General features: G+C 34.7%; 2 protein-coding genes across 2 annotated transcripts in view; both read right to left on the bottom strand.

Moving 5' to 3' along the window:
- LOC137406854 (uncharacterized) overlaps positions 1–14,395 on the bottom strand; it is a 269,187-nt gene that overhangs the window by 82,424 nt on the left and 172,368 nt on the right. The gene's annotated exons all lie outside the window — the stretch shown is intronic.
- LOC137406097 (leucine-rich repeat-containing protein 1-like) lies at positions 1,838–14,311 on the bottom strand. Its single transcript, XM_068092624.1, has 6 exons — positions 14,303–14,311; positions 13,988–14,054; positions 8,392–8,608; positions 6,670–6,810; positions 5,243–5,383; positions 1,838–1,982 (listed from the first exon to the last, which is right to left on the bottom strand). Exons 1-6 carry the CDS (start codon positions 14,309–14,311, stop codon positions 1,838–1,840), a joined length of 720 nt encoding a protein of 239 aa, XP_067948725.1.

Genomic DNA, 14,395 nt, shown 5'->3' with positions numbered 1-14,395 from the left:
AGCCGCTAGTTTTTTCTGATGATTTGAGCCATGCGGCTTATAGGTAGGCCTACAAGGGTGCGGCTAATCACTGTGGCTTATTCTGTGGTTTTTTATCTCACCGCTAAGGCGCACTAACAGGAATCTCTAATTAGTGCACTTCTAGCTGTGAAAGAAAATACGAAACAATGCATCACGGTACTGTCCCGTTAGGCACTAAGTTAAAAAGCGTCGGATAATACGAAACTGTGCCGTTCTGCACTGTTCCGTTTTAAATGGCAAAGTTGCTGCCACGTTAGAAAGCACAGTCCTTAGTTCTGCGGCCTATGGTAAGGTGCGGCTTATGTATTGTTTTATTATCGTTTTTGGAAAATAAAGCACATGCAGTTTATATGGAGGTGCGGTTTATAGTCCAAACAGTACGGTAGTCCCAAATTGAAAAATATTTCGTACCAGTGAGCTGGACCTGAGGAATCTAATGTTTGTTCCACTGCATTTATCTTCACATCACTATATTTTCGCACTCATCAGAGCTGCGAAAATAAGTTCCAGCGAAATTTTACTCTGTATGCTACTCACGAAACTAAATACTAGCGAAATATAAGTGTCCTAGGGTATACCGTTTTTTTCGGCGTTAGTAAAACAAATTGTACTACATAGGAAGTGGCTCTCATCTCAAGTGGTCATGATGAGAGTCACTTGGCTCGGCTTCGTACACGTAGATACAAAAGGGTCTTATTATAGTAAAGATTAACTTCTATTTCCTCAGGCACTAAAATCCATTCCTTTAATTGTGATTGCAAATGGAAATGACACTCGGTCATCAGTATAACTACTTTATGAACTAAAGAGCAACGACACGCATTTATTTTCCAACGAAACCAAACATTCTACATGTATATGATTATTAGTTGTAGTCAGCAGCCATCATAGGGTTTAAGAATACATTGTGTTCTGAAGAAACTCAGAAACTTAAGGTAGGGTTAGAAGATATGTAGTAAGAAGTCTTTAAATAATATATTTATAACTAAAGAAAATAAGTGTGTTCCCATAAGTGTGTTAACGGTAAGTCATTGCAAGGACTGGCTTATCTTGGAGTTGGCTGCTCATGAAATTTATAGCCCAAGAAAAAATGCTTCCTCATCACAGAGTAATGGCTCCACCATTTAAAACAGGTACAACTACCGATTTAGGTGCTGGCTTCACGTTTTACCACTATGAGCAGCTGATTTATACAAGCTAACATCTAACCAATGCAAGTAGCTATTGCTAGTACTAGGAGTCTGTAGCTGACAATAAAGTTGCTGCCAGTCATAACATCATTATATGTATAAAAATACATAGTGATTTGGCAGGGCAGTCAACAACTTTAAACATATAATATTCCATGTGCAATGAATGAGTCAGGTACCATACAGAGTACCTGCAATAACCGCCAGTAATCAGGGCTGGTTGAAATGATTTGTGCCCAATAATTGACCCATGAGGTGACAACTTCTGGTAATTGTAACAATCCAAGTATAGCAAATAATAAACAAATAAAAAAGAAACCAGTTTAGTAATGGATGGAAATCAAACAGAACTTTTTATCAGATTCCTTGAGAAAGTTGATATGAATGGTTTTCTGTAACCAAGCAGATTGTTTTAATATATCTGTACAAAAAGAATAGGATTATTAATAGTCAGTTAAAACATCCATGGACAACTCCAAATAACTTTCATTTACATAACTAGGTCGTACAGTAATAACAATCAATGTACTTTAAACCATCTAAAATTTCTGTTGTGGCATCCTAACATATTTATAAATTCCATAGAGTTGACTGAACACTTGCAGTAAAGGCTTACATAATATGACTTACGCATCAGGTAGCCCAGTGATTTTACACTCACACACTTTAAGTGACTCCAATGAGCGGAGGTGGCTGATTACTTCTGGTAGACCATCAGTAAATGAGTTGTGTGATAGATCTAGTTCTTTCAGCATTATAAGATTGTTCAACCTGCAAATCATATAATCCCATGATACCTTTATGTTAAACCTATATTTCAAAGTTTATAATATCTGCTCACTAATCCATATATAAATCTCAGAGTTTGTCATCTGACTATCGTTATCTGTCATTTCCTGTCTGTGCAGCCATAGCTATTAATATCTGGGAATGAAAACTTCACTTCGTGCTGGATTTGAACTCGCGAAGATTGCAACCGCTAGTTTGTAAATACGCACATCTAACCACAAAGTTATGCAGTTCTTACCATTTAGTTGCTCTTATGTTATACTGTATACCCTTTTTTCGCTTGTACACCCTAAATTATGTAATTATTACAGTGCACCCACGAGTTACAATGCCCATGCTATAAATTAGTTCTACAATATACACAGTAGATATTGTGTATATCGTATAACAAATTAGTAATTCGTGATTGATTTCACATTTTATAACAAACATGGCTACTGTACTACTTTACTGTACTATCATGTAAGATTATAAGTATCAGCTACTCCTCACTCTCTTACATGTATATTCGATAAGTAATTATTGCATTTACAAAGCTTTTTCAACTTTAGAAGTTTGTAATATGTTTTCAAAAGTTTGTTTAATTGTCATTATCCTTTTGAAATTGTTTTTTTAAACATACACTGAATATAGTGTTTTAAGAATCAGCGTCTTAGTTTTTATGTAAATTATTTAGGTCTGCACAAAAGGCCTTTTTCATGAACCGTTTTACAGAAGTTATATTTTCATTGTCAAACTCTTCATATAATGAACTTTGTGTACAAGAACCAAATGTTTGAGATAGTCCTAATTGCATACAGTTTTAGTGGTTGATATGCCCGCTGAGGAATCTGTCACCATAAAAATGATTAATGAGCCATGTGTCTACCTCTTGGGTGGTTTGGGAATGACTATGTTCACAAATATTCAAATCTATAAATAAACAGCTTCATATTAAAGTTAAAATACTAAATGTTACGTAGGTTAAATAAAGTTACTATTTGTGAAAAAAAACATTTTATTACTCGAGCAACGCCTGGTATTCACCTAGTAGTTATACAGAATATAAAACATGTTGTGATTATATATTTCTATTTACTATATGAAGATTCCAGATCAATTTACTGATTAAATTTGGTAATACTACAAGTATACAAATCCTGTTATGGCAATTACCATCTCATATGGTTTACACTATAAATAAAATAGTAGGAAATACTCATAACTATTAAACTAGAATGACCCAGATACAATCATGAGAAAGTCATCACAAAGTTAATAAAGTGAGCAGTAACATTACATAAGAGTTCTACAGGTTCCATGATATAAATTATCTAATTATTCTCAATACAGTGTCTACGCAGGTTAGATTGCAGTGATGTATTACACATGCTAAATGGCAGTGATGTGTTACACATGCTAGATAGCAGTGACATGTTACACATGCTAGATAGCAGTGATGTGTTACACATGCTAGATAGCAGTGATGTGTTACGCATGCTACATAGCAGTGATGTGTTACACAGGCTAGAAAGCAGTGATTTGTTACACATGCTAGATAGCAGTGATGTGTTAGGCATGCTAGATAGCAGTGATGTGTTATATGTTCTAGATAGCAGTGATGTTTCTAATTTTTTATTATATAGAGGCGGATTGTTAAACATATTCATGAACATGAGGCTGATATTACTATAGTTACAAGGTAGATTCATGGTAACCATCCTTCCAAATTTCTAACCAAGACTCTCAGTAGGTAAAACTTACAAGGTGAGACAACTAATATACTTTATCTGAGCCATGTAAATGTGAGGCTTTATGGATTGGTACATCCCGGCATGTTCTATTATTAGAACTAATATGCAATCAGTCCCATGCTTTGTGAGAGATCATCATGTGTAATCACTATGCACACAAATATTCCATGGTGCTGCAAGGTGGTCCAGTGGGACACTTCATAGTGTGCTGAGCTGGGAATACGGCTATCCTGGTTTGATTCCCTTGTAGTTCAATTTTGTAGTATACCATTTTTTTCGGCGTTAGTAAAACAAATTGTACTACATAGGAAGTGGCTCTCATCTCAAGTGGTCATGATGAGAGCCACTTGGCTCAGCTTCGTACACGTAGATACAAAAGGGTCTTATTATAGTAAAGATTAACTTCTATTTCCTCAGGCACTAAAATCCAGTCTTTTAATTGTGATTGCAAATGGAAATGACACTCGGTCATCAGTATAACTACTTTATGAACTAAAGAGCAACGACACGCATTTATTTTCCAACGAAACCAAACATTCTACATGTATATGATTATTAGTTGTAGTCAGCAGCCATCATAGGGTTTAAGAATACATTGTGTTCTGAAGAAACTCAGAAACTTAAAGTAGGGTTAGAAGATATGTAGTAAGAAGTCTTTAAATAATATATTTATAACTAAAGAAAATAAGTGTGTTCCCATAAGTGTGTTAACGGTACGTCATTGCAAGGACTGGCTTATCTTGGAGTTGGCTGCTCATGAAATTTATAGCCCAGACAAAATGCTTCCTCATCACAGAGTAATGGCTCCACCATTTAAAACAGGTACAACTACCGATTTAGGTGCTGGCTTCACTTTTTACCACTATGAGCGGCTGATTTATACAAGCTAACATCTAACCAATGCAAGTAGCTATTGCTAGTACTAGGAGTCTGTAGCTGATAATAAAGTTGCTGCCAGTCATAACAGCACTATATGTATAAAAATACATAGTGATTTGGCAGGGAAGTCAACAATTTTAAACATAAAATATTCCATGTGCAATGAATGAGTCAGGTACCATACAGAGTACCTGCAATAACCGCCAGTAATCAGGGCTGGTTGAAATGATTTGCGCCCAATAATTGACCCATGAGGTGACAACTTCTGGTGATTGTAACAATCCAAGTATAGCAAATAATAAACAAATAAAAAAGAAACCAGTTTAGTAATGGATGGAAATCAAACAGAACTTTTTATCAGATTCCTTGAGAAAATTGCTATGAATGGTTTTCTGTAACCAAGCAGATTGTTTTAATATATCTGTACAAAAAGAATAGGATTATTAATAGTCAGTTAAAACATCCATGGACAACTCCAAATAACTTTCATTTACATAACTAGGTAGTACAGTAATAACAATCAATGTACTTTAAACCATCTAAAATTTCTGTTGTAGCATCCTAACATATCTATAAATTCCATAGAGTTGACTGAACACTTGCAGTAAAGGCTTACATAATATGACTTACGCATCAGGTAGCCCAGTGAGTTTACACTCAGACACTTTAAGTGACTCCAATGAGCGGAGGTGGCTGATTACTTCTGGTAGACCATCAGTAAATGAGTTGTGTGATAGATCTAGTTCTTTCAGCATAGTAAGATTGTTCAACCTGCAAATCATATAATCCCATGATACCTTTATGTTAAACCTATATTTCAAAGTTTATAATATATGCTCATTAATCTATATATAAATCTCAATGTTTGTCATCTGGCTGTCGTTGTATGTCATTCCCTGTCTGTCCAGCCATAGCTATTAATATCTCGGAATGAAAATTTCACTTCGTGCTGGACTTGAACTCGCGAAGATTGCAACTGCTAGTTTGTAAATACGCACATCTAACCACAAAGCTACACAGTTCTTACCATTTGGTTGCTCTTATGTTATACTGTATACCCTTTTTCCGCTTGCGCACCCTAAATTATGTATTAATTATTACAGTGCACCCACGAGTTACAATGCCCATGCTATAAATTAGTTCTACAATATACACAGTAGATATTGTGTATATTGTATAACAAATTATGGAGTAGAGCCATATAAAAAGACTAGCCTAGCCGAGTAGCTTTACTTTGGTGTTTGCCTGCTTCTGCGTAACATAAGCTCTATTGTCCAGATATGCCATCAGCTATATTGTATTCATAACTGAGGACTTTACATCACACACAGTTACTACCAGGCTTTTCAGCAGTTCCTCCTACTGTCTAGTGAACCAAAGTGTCATCTACAAATAGCCATAACTTTGACTTCCTTCAAGCTAGTCTGCTGACTTACTGACATCACCTAACATGCCTACATCACCTACTTTCTCTAATGTAGGTGAAGCATAACAACAATTCTCATCATAAGATTCTTCAAACAACAGAACATAGAACAAAACCTTGTAACAAAAATCACTTGGCCGAAATGATTTCCTAAACTTGTTAGAGGAAAAGATTAATAAGATTGGTTAGTTATGTGCTCTTGTCACCTTCCTATTGGATAAAGTTGGACCAATGCTATAAGTCAACTACTTGCAGAAAGACTGTGATATTCAAGCTGGACTGGACTTATCAATGTGTAAATCAGTGGGTTGGATAACATAACCAGAGAAATATTTATATGAGGAGTGAGTGTTAAAAGACCTTGAATGCATCAACTCTGGCTCTAATCCAATTTACAACACAAGAAAAAAACATTGCTACATAGAAAACTGAGCACAGTGAGATAATATGGTTTACAAAACGAACAATTAAAATAAAACTATATAGCGTATTATTATTGAACTATCATAAACACCAATAAATAACAAATATTGTACAAATTATTCAAACCCAATCTGTAATCTGTTATCTGCTGCTGCTAATGCAATGAAATCTTAAACTGTCAGTCAATCTTTAAGACGATGTGACTCACCATGTAGGAAGATCACTTAGATCAGAGGAGGACAAGTTAAGTGACTCTAGTGATCTCAGCTGGCTAATTGAAGAGGGTAGGCCTTGGGAGAAGTAATTGTATGATAAGTCCAATGACTCGAGCTCAGTCAGTGTGTTCAACCTACATAGCACAGAGTGAGTACTTTATCAAACGGGTGAGATTACACATGTGTATTTAGCAATGAAATTTACCTTTAATTTATCCTAATACTAGAACAAGGATCTGCTTTAATAAGAAAAAGTATTTCAATTATTATCTCTGAATTTATTAAAATAAAATATATTCAAGCTAAACAAACTATATTAACTTGTCCCTGCAAGTACAAACATACAAGTGTGGAACAAACAGTAATTATATGAGTGTTTGAAAAACTTAGTTACTTTTAATAGAAAATAACCTTTTACACATGAATTCAATTTTAAATCATTTTCCCTCACTCACTGTAACCTTCGAGGGTCAATGAGACATTGTCAGGGGTAGATAAATCCTACTTTACAAATGGATTTGCCTGACTGCTATTCGTAGAGACACACTTGCTCTAGTAAGCTTAAAGACTCATCTACCAAATGAAATGAATGAGTTCTCTGGTATCATCTACTTACTGTAGACCCGAATTGACTCAGCACATCCTACCAGTAAGAATTGAATCGTCTCTATTTTCAACAAGCAAAATGACTCGAGTCAAAATGCACCGATGCTTTCCTTTCTTATTACTACATCTATGATTATTACTGTGTTGATGGAAAATCCATCATGGACAGTGGTATCCTAAGCAACCCAATATGTTATTAGATGTGTGCTGAAGTGAGGATGACAGTGCAGTCCTATGTTGCCCTCGCAAACATTTTCACAAGAAATGGATATCACTTTGTATTTTTATCGCTTGATAGTATGTACTACGCGCAAATATATCATAGCTCTTTGGTTTGCCTGCGCACTGACCTTAAGCTTACTAATGATGTTTTATTGCGGTACAGTAATTTTGTTATGTATGTCCACACTAGTCTTGAAAAACGGTTAGCTGTGTAGGGAGTATGTATATGGAGTACATGTGTAGGGAGTATGTATATGGAGTACATGTGTAGGGAGTATGCATATGATGTGGATGTGTAAAGAGTATACATATGAGGTATATATGTAGGGAGAATACATATGAGGTATGTGTGTAGGGTGTATACATATGAGGTATATGTGTGAAGAGTATACATATGAGGTATGTGTGTAGGAAGTATACATATGAGATATATACGTAAGGAGGATACATATGAGGTATGTGTGTAGGAAGTATGCATATGAGGTATATGTGTGAAGAGTATACATATGAGGTATATGTGTAGGGAGTATACATACATATGAGGTATATGTGTGTAGGAAGTATACATATGAGGTATATATGTAGGGAGTATACATATGAGGTATATGTGTGAAGAGTATACATATGAGGTATATGTGTGTAGGGAGTATACATATGAGGTATGTGTGTAGGAAGAATACATATGAGGTATGTGTGTAGGAAGTATACATACATATGAGGTATATGTGTAGGGAGTATACATACATATGAGGTAGATATATAGGGAGTATACATATGAGGTATATGTGTAAGGAGTATACATATGAGGTATATGTGTAGGTATATGAGGTATATGTGTTGTTATACAATTAATAAATTGTATAATAACTATGAATATATGTAAATACCTGAGAGGAAAGAATTCATCTGGAAGGTCACACAGGGTGAGGTGAGTCAGCTTTGGAGCAATTCGAGTAAGGTCAGGAATAGGCACACGTTTTACAATCATATGGGTTATATAATTCTCCCCCAGCTCCTTTAGGATGTCTTTATTAGTGAGTCTGTGTGGGAGCTGCTTTGAATTCTCAGGAGGAATATCCTCTCCAGTGTGCCGATACCAGATGCCTACGCAGAATATCACTATTCACAGAGACATCAAATCTATTTAATAAAAGACATTATATACACATGTAACCTTTAGTTTCTATAATCGTTACGTCATCTCTTTACAGATTACGATAAGATTTCAACAGCTGGTTACTCAAGAAAGAGCATGTAAATAATAAATATTTTAATCATTTCACTTTTTATTGTCAGCAACTATTGCTATAGTAAAAAGACCTGGCTTTGAAGGGAAAAGGGGGTAAATTCAAGGGTTTAAATTCAGTTGACAAAAATTGAAAAATCTCAAACATTCAGAATGTAAGTATTGAAAATTATTTCAGCAATAGGCCAAAACTGGGTTCGGAATTGAAAACTTCATATATAGCATTACTAAAAATCCTTCATTTTTTAATTCAAAGTTTTTTATTTGAATTGCTGAATCCTTTGGAAAAAATAAAATGATGTGGTATGCCAACTAATATTAGAAAAAAAAATTGTGATGGAAGAAAATGCAGCAAATTTAAAAGTGGCTCACACCCTTTACACTTTTCATAGTTCATCATTTTTAATAGAAAGAAGGTTCACAAAATCGTAACTTTATATAATGCAGTCAACATAACAAGCATCAAACTGACTCTCATGATCACACAACTAGTTAATAAAACCAGTGAGAGCACAACTCTGTAGAAAGCAGAATATGTAAAAGCTTCTCACAGAGCAATTATTTTATTTCTCAAGATGAGGAAAAATAACTCCATATTACCACAAACCAATTGTGTTAATAAAACCAGAGAGAGCACAACTATGTAGAGAGCAGAATATCTAGGAGCTTCTCACAAGGTAGTCTTTTCGTCAAGATGAAGAAAGATAAATTCCATATTACCACAAACAAATTGTATGTGTGCGTGCGCGCTTGCGTGTGTGTAGTAAGAGAAATTAAAATGTTTGTATATATGCTCACACAAACATTGTGGCTAGTAATGGAAGTCTGATCTATTTCTTCTCAAACCCAGTTTACAATAAATCATGTTTGAATCCAGTTAGAACTACGTTGTTGTTGTAATACCTGTATTTGAACGCCACCTTTGATTGAACGCCACCTCTATTTAAGCGCCACTATGGGAGAATTGTTGAAAAACAGAGTGCCATCCTTCAATTGAATACTACTTCTATTTAAAAGCCCCTTCTATTTAAACAACCCTTCAATTTAAATGCTCCTTCTATTTGAATGACCCTTCTATTTGACCAGCACTATTTGACATTCTTAACCTTCACGAACCCATAACAGCAAATGATCAGAAGAAAAGTGTCCGCAAAAATGTGCTAACAGTGACTCGAATATACTAATAACGATTATTTTGTTTGTTGTTTCTGTTCACATCCAAGTCCGTTTTCCAACTCCAAGTCTTTAGGTTTTAACGTTAAAAACTTTGATTGCAACACCATCAAAATAATTAGTATATGTATCAGGCTAATACTAGTGATTATTTTAAAACGGTCTTGATATTTGGACGTATACTAAAAAGTTTTAGCAACTACGATGCTTTGAACAACTTGCGCGAAGTGCGAATTGCCATACCCGGCTAAAAGTAAACCATTATTTTCGTGAACAGTTTTTAAAATAGCAACTAGTAAAAATTTTGCTCCGCTAAAAACATTGTTTGAATGCTAATATCGACTAGTTGAGCAGTCCAGAAGAGTTTAGGTCAGTAGACACTGTGGAAGGTATTGAACGGCTAGAAGATGATGAACGGTTACATATGTAAGCAACCATCAGAATACAACTGGCTGAGCGAATGATGTAAATATTTTTATAAAACAAATGTTGATTTTTGTTTCTGCATTTATTTAAATTATGATTTGCTTATGTCACTTGTTCTTGAATATATACATAATTGTAGCATTTGATGGTTACTATTATAAAATAATAAATTAGTAGCGTTATAGTCAGAGCTGTGCTCAAGTACTTTTTTTCAGTTCAAGTAGAGTAAGTGAGTACTCAAAACAAAATCGAGTACAAGTACAAGTATACACATGTTTCTGCCTTCCGAGTACAAGTAGAGTATCACAACTTGATTCCGAGTACAAGTAGAGTATCACAACTTGGTTCCAAGTACAAGTAGAGTTATCTCTCAAATTTCAAGATCAAGTAGAGTTTTCCTTCTGAATTTCAAGTACAAGTATAGAGTACATTAATCAAATATCAAGTACTTTTTATTAAATTAAAGTAAAACGAACAAACAAGTAAAACAGCCAAATTAACCAGTACAGGTAGGCCTATATATATAATATGATAATGATTAGGGTATGATAATAATATGATAAAATAATATGATAATATAAGAGTACAATGTCCAACTATTTCCGGGTTCTAGTTTTTTTATTTATACTAGGCCCTGCAGCCTGTTGCATTTGCAGAAAATGAGGTTCTCCAGAACGGCATCGCTCATTGAGGCGCGATGTGGCCTCATCAAGATGCCAGACACTTCTCACAGACACTTAACTATCATACCATGTTACTTGCACAACATTTCAGTAGTCTATGTGACCTTGGATTGACATTTCAATAAGAAAAAGCCCTTGTTCCAACATACATTACACACGTACAAAGTACAAACAGAGAAATTGTGGTGCTGAACAAAGCCGGTAGTACACAATACAAATTGGATCACAGTCTAGGTAAAGTAAAGAGAAATATTATGTGTCCACAGGGAGTTGACAACTCCCTGGTGCAAGTAAGAGTAGAGTATATTTGATGTAGAGTAAAGTAGAGTAGAGTATATTTGATGTAGAGTAAAGTAGAGTAGAGTATTTAAGTTTGCAAGTAGATTCCGAGTACTTTCTTCCCAAGGGAGTACAAGTAGAGTATATTCATCCCATATTATGGCCCCTTCGAGTAGAGTAGAGAGTAGTTGAAATCGGTACTCGAGTAGTACTTGTACTCGAATTTGTACTCGAGTAGCACAGCTCTGGTTATAGTATATTAATTGATAGCATGATTGCGATAATCTTAATTCGGCTTAAAATAGATCAAGAATCGTAACTTCTTTTCTATTGCACATAAAAAGTATTTATGGCTGCAACGATGAGTGCAATGTGCTTTTATAGAATCTTTTAAACATAGTTGTAAGATGAACGTTTTAATTTTTTTAACGTGTTTAATTTGAATGTTACCTCTAATAAAGTGCCACTCTAAGGAAGGGTCGGAAAATAAAGCATCAAATAAAGGCGTTCAGATAAAGGTTTTACGGTAACTATGCAATCAGAAAGTTATATTCACAAATAAACGTGAAAGTCTTCTCACTACTTAGTCTTAGTATGGAACTAGACTCTACCTAGAACAATAGATTCTACCTATAACAATAGACTATACCTATAACGATAGACTACCTATAACAATAGACTCAACATATAACAATAGACTCTACCTACAACAATAGACTTTACATATAACAGTAGACTCTACCTATAACTATAGACTATACCTTTAACAATAGACTCTACCTATAACAATATACTCTACCTATAACTATAGACTCTACCTTTAATAATAGACTCTACCTATAACAGTAGACTTTACCTATATGATATATGATATCATATATTTTTAATTTTCCTTGTTTGAGGCCTTTGAGACATTGGTAATAATGTATCTGTAGCTGGTATTAAAATTTTATTCTAGCCAACATGAGCAAATACAAGATAAAATATATGCCAATAGAGCCGCGTAGGACTAGACTTTTATCGCAATAGCCAATGTGAATACGAGAGATAGAGGCAGGTTGTATCAGGCGTTACATCATTTTGGGCAAGCCTGGGCATGTTTTTTGACCTTAGCGTTTTTACAGCGATTAAAATTTTCCGATGTTAATCTTCAAAAATCCTGACAATGAGATTGCCTAACACAACAAACAACATATCGACTGATAGACACAGCAAAAATACTTTTTTTAAAATCAACTCAAATTTGACGCAACCACATCTTTAAAATACTCTCTAATCAGTTGTAAGTATAATAATTGTTATATCACAACTTATAACTATATTCAGCAATGTTTAAACTATTATTTCTTACAATAGTTTTCGGCAAGAAAATATCAGTTGATAATGGAACTATTTAAAATTTAGCCAACTGTTTGTCAACATTTTGATATAAGATCATTCTGAATAATCAACTGATCAGGTCTCACCAAAATATCATGTACACGCAGCTTAACGCACATCAATTATATCCGTACTGTTTCGGCTTATTCAGGTTTTTCAATATCTTGGCTTTCAAATGAGACATTGTTTGACATGGTGAGACAGACATCGGTTGGTGTATATAGGATTTCCCCAGAGCTCTACCACAGAAATGTTCAACAGTATAGGCTCGCAAATTATGACGGCACAATTTTCATATTCAGTGTTGTGTGCTCTTACCGCTTATCTATCAACTACAATAATGATGCTAGTGGCAGGCGAAGGTAGGACAATTCCAGAAAACCAACAAAGATGACAAAGGAATCAGTGTCATTAACTCTCTATATGTACAGATTATTTCTATGATAAATAGCTCAGACTCCAAGCACCATACTATGTTTTGCCGATGATTTTATGCACTAGCCCTTTTTATTGTGATGTTGAGGGGCACAACTCAGGCTAATTAATTTCAAGCATTGCGTGATCTCGCGAGAGTGCAATTTACATATAGCCCTAGGGCCACGTCACTGAAGGTCACAATTTACTCGATGTGATTTCATTGTTTTTATCAGCGACAGTATATTTATTGAAGCATAATCATATTTAGAAAGCAACATGGAAAGCGATACGAATTCTTCAGATAATAATACTATTACAACAACGATGAAAAAAGCGAACTCTAACAATCACCCGAAATCTATTAACCCAGAACACAGGTTTGTATTTGTCAGGTGTTACCCCACTCCCCAGGCATTGTTGATTATCTAGAATCATAGACTATTATTAGCGCTCTTTGGGTTTAAGAGCACCGATTGTCCCAGAAAAGCGCAGCCGCTAAATGCTAATTATGACATCACATTGTGGGAACCACAACCAAGTGTGTTTTTATTGCAGGACATACATTTGACAGTCTGTTTTCATAGTTATATTATTCTTTGTGTATTGAATATAGGCTCATTCGAAAGCCTGAAGTACTGAAATACATGGTGAAAGCACGGATATAATTTATGTGCTTCAAAACAATAAAATGATGAACTCTGTTGAACAATGATACCCAAAGCATGGAGAGTGTAGATATGACAAAAGACTAATTGACTGTAAAGTTGAGATGGCATGTTGTTTTATATAGTATTTGCTGGAGATGTGTTTTTGTAAAAGTTATGATGACAGTTGCTTTATAAAATCTTTGCTGGAGAAATTTTAGGACTTCTGACTCACCTTCAACATCATCATCAACATAATCATCGTCGTCGTCATCATTATATGAAGTGAAAGAATAAACTGCCTGCAAACATATGATTAGACTTACGACATGTTCATTATATAAACATTTCACAATTTTTGTTGATAAAACCAAAGCTTAGTTAGTTTCATGTTAATATCTGTGGAATATACCACAATTCTTCAATTTCTACTTATTACACAGAGCCAACCACTACGGTGAATTAAAATAATGCTCCATAACATTTAGGTAATCATGCCTCCCGTTTTAGTTACATTTGTCAGCAAGTGATTACCTATTCAATGACCAACTGCTGCCATAATCAGTGAATATGGTCAAAATAACAGTCAGTGCTAAATGAAGGTGAAAGATTAGAGTTCCTAGACTGTGATTCAACAAATATA

Source organism: Watersipora subatra, chromosome 10 (genome assembly GCF_963576615.1).
Source record: "Watersipora subatra chromosome 10, tzWatSuba1.1, whole genome shotgun sequence".
Lineage (NCBI taxonomy): Eukaryota > Metazoa > Bryozoa > Gymnolaemata > Cheilostomatida > Watersiporidae > Watersipora > Watersipora subatra.
This window is presented reverse-complemented; position numbering and strand designations above follow the sequence as displayed.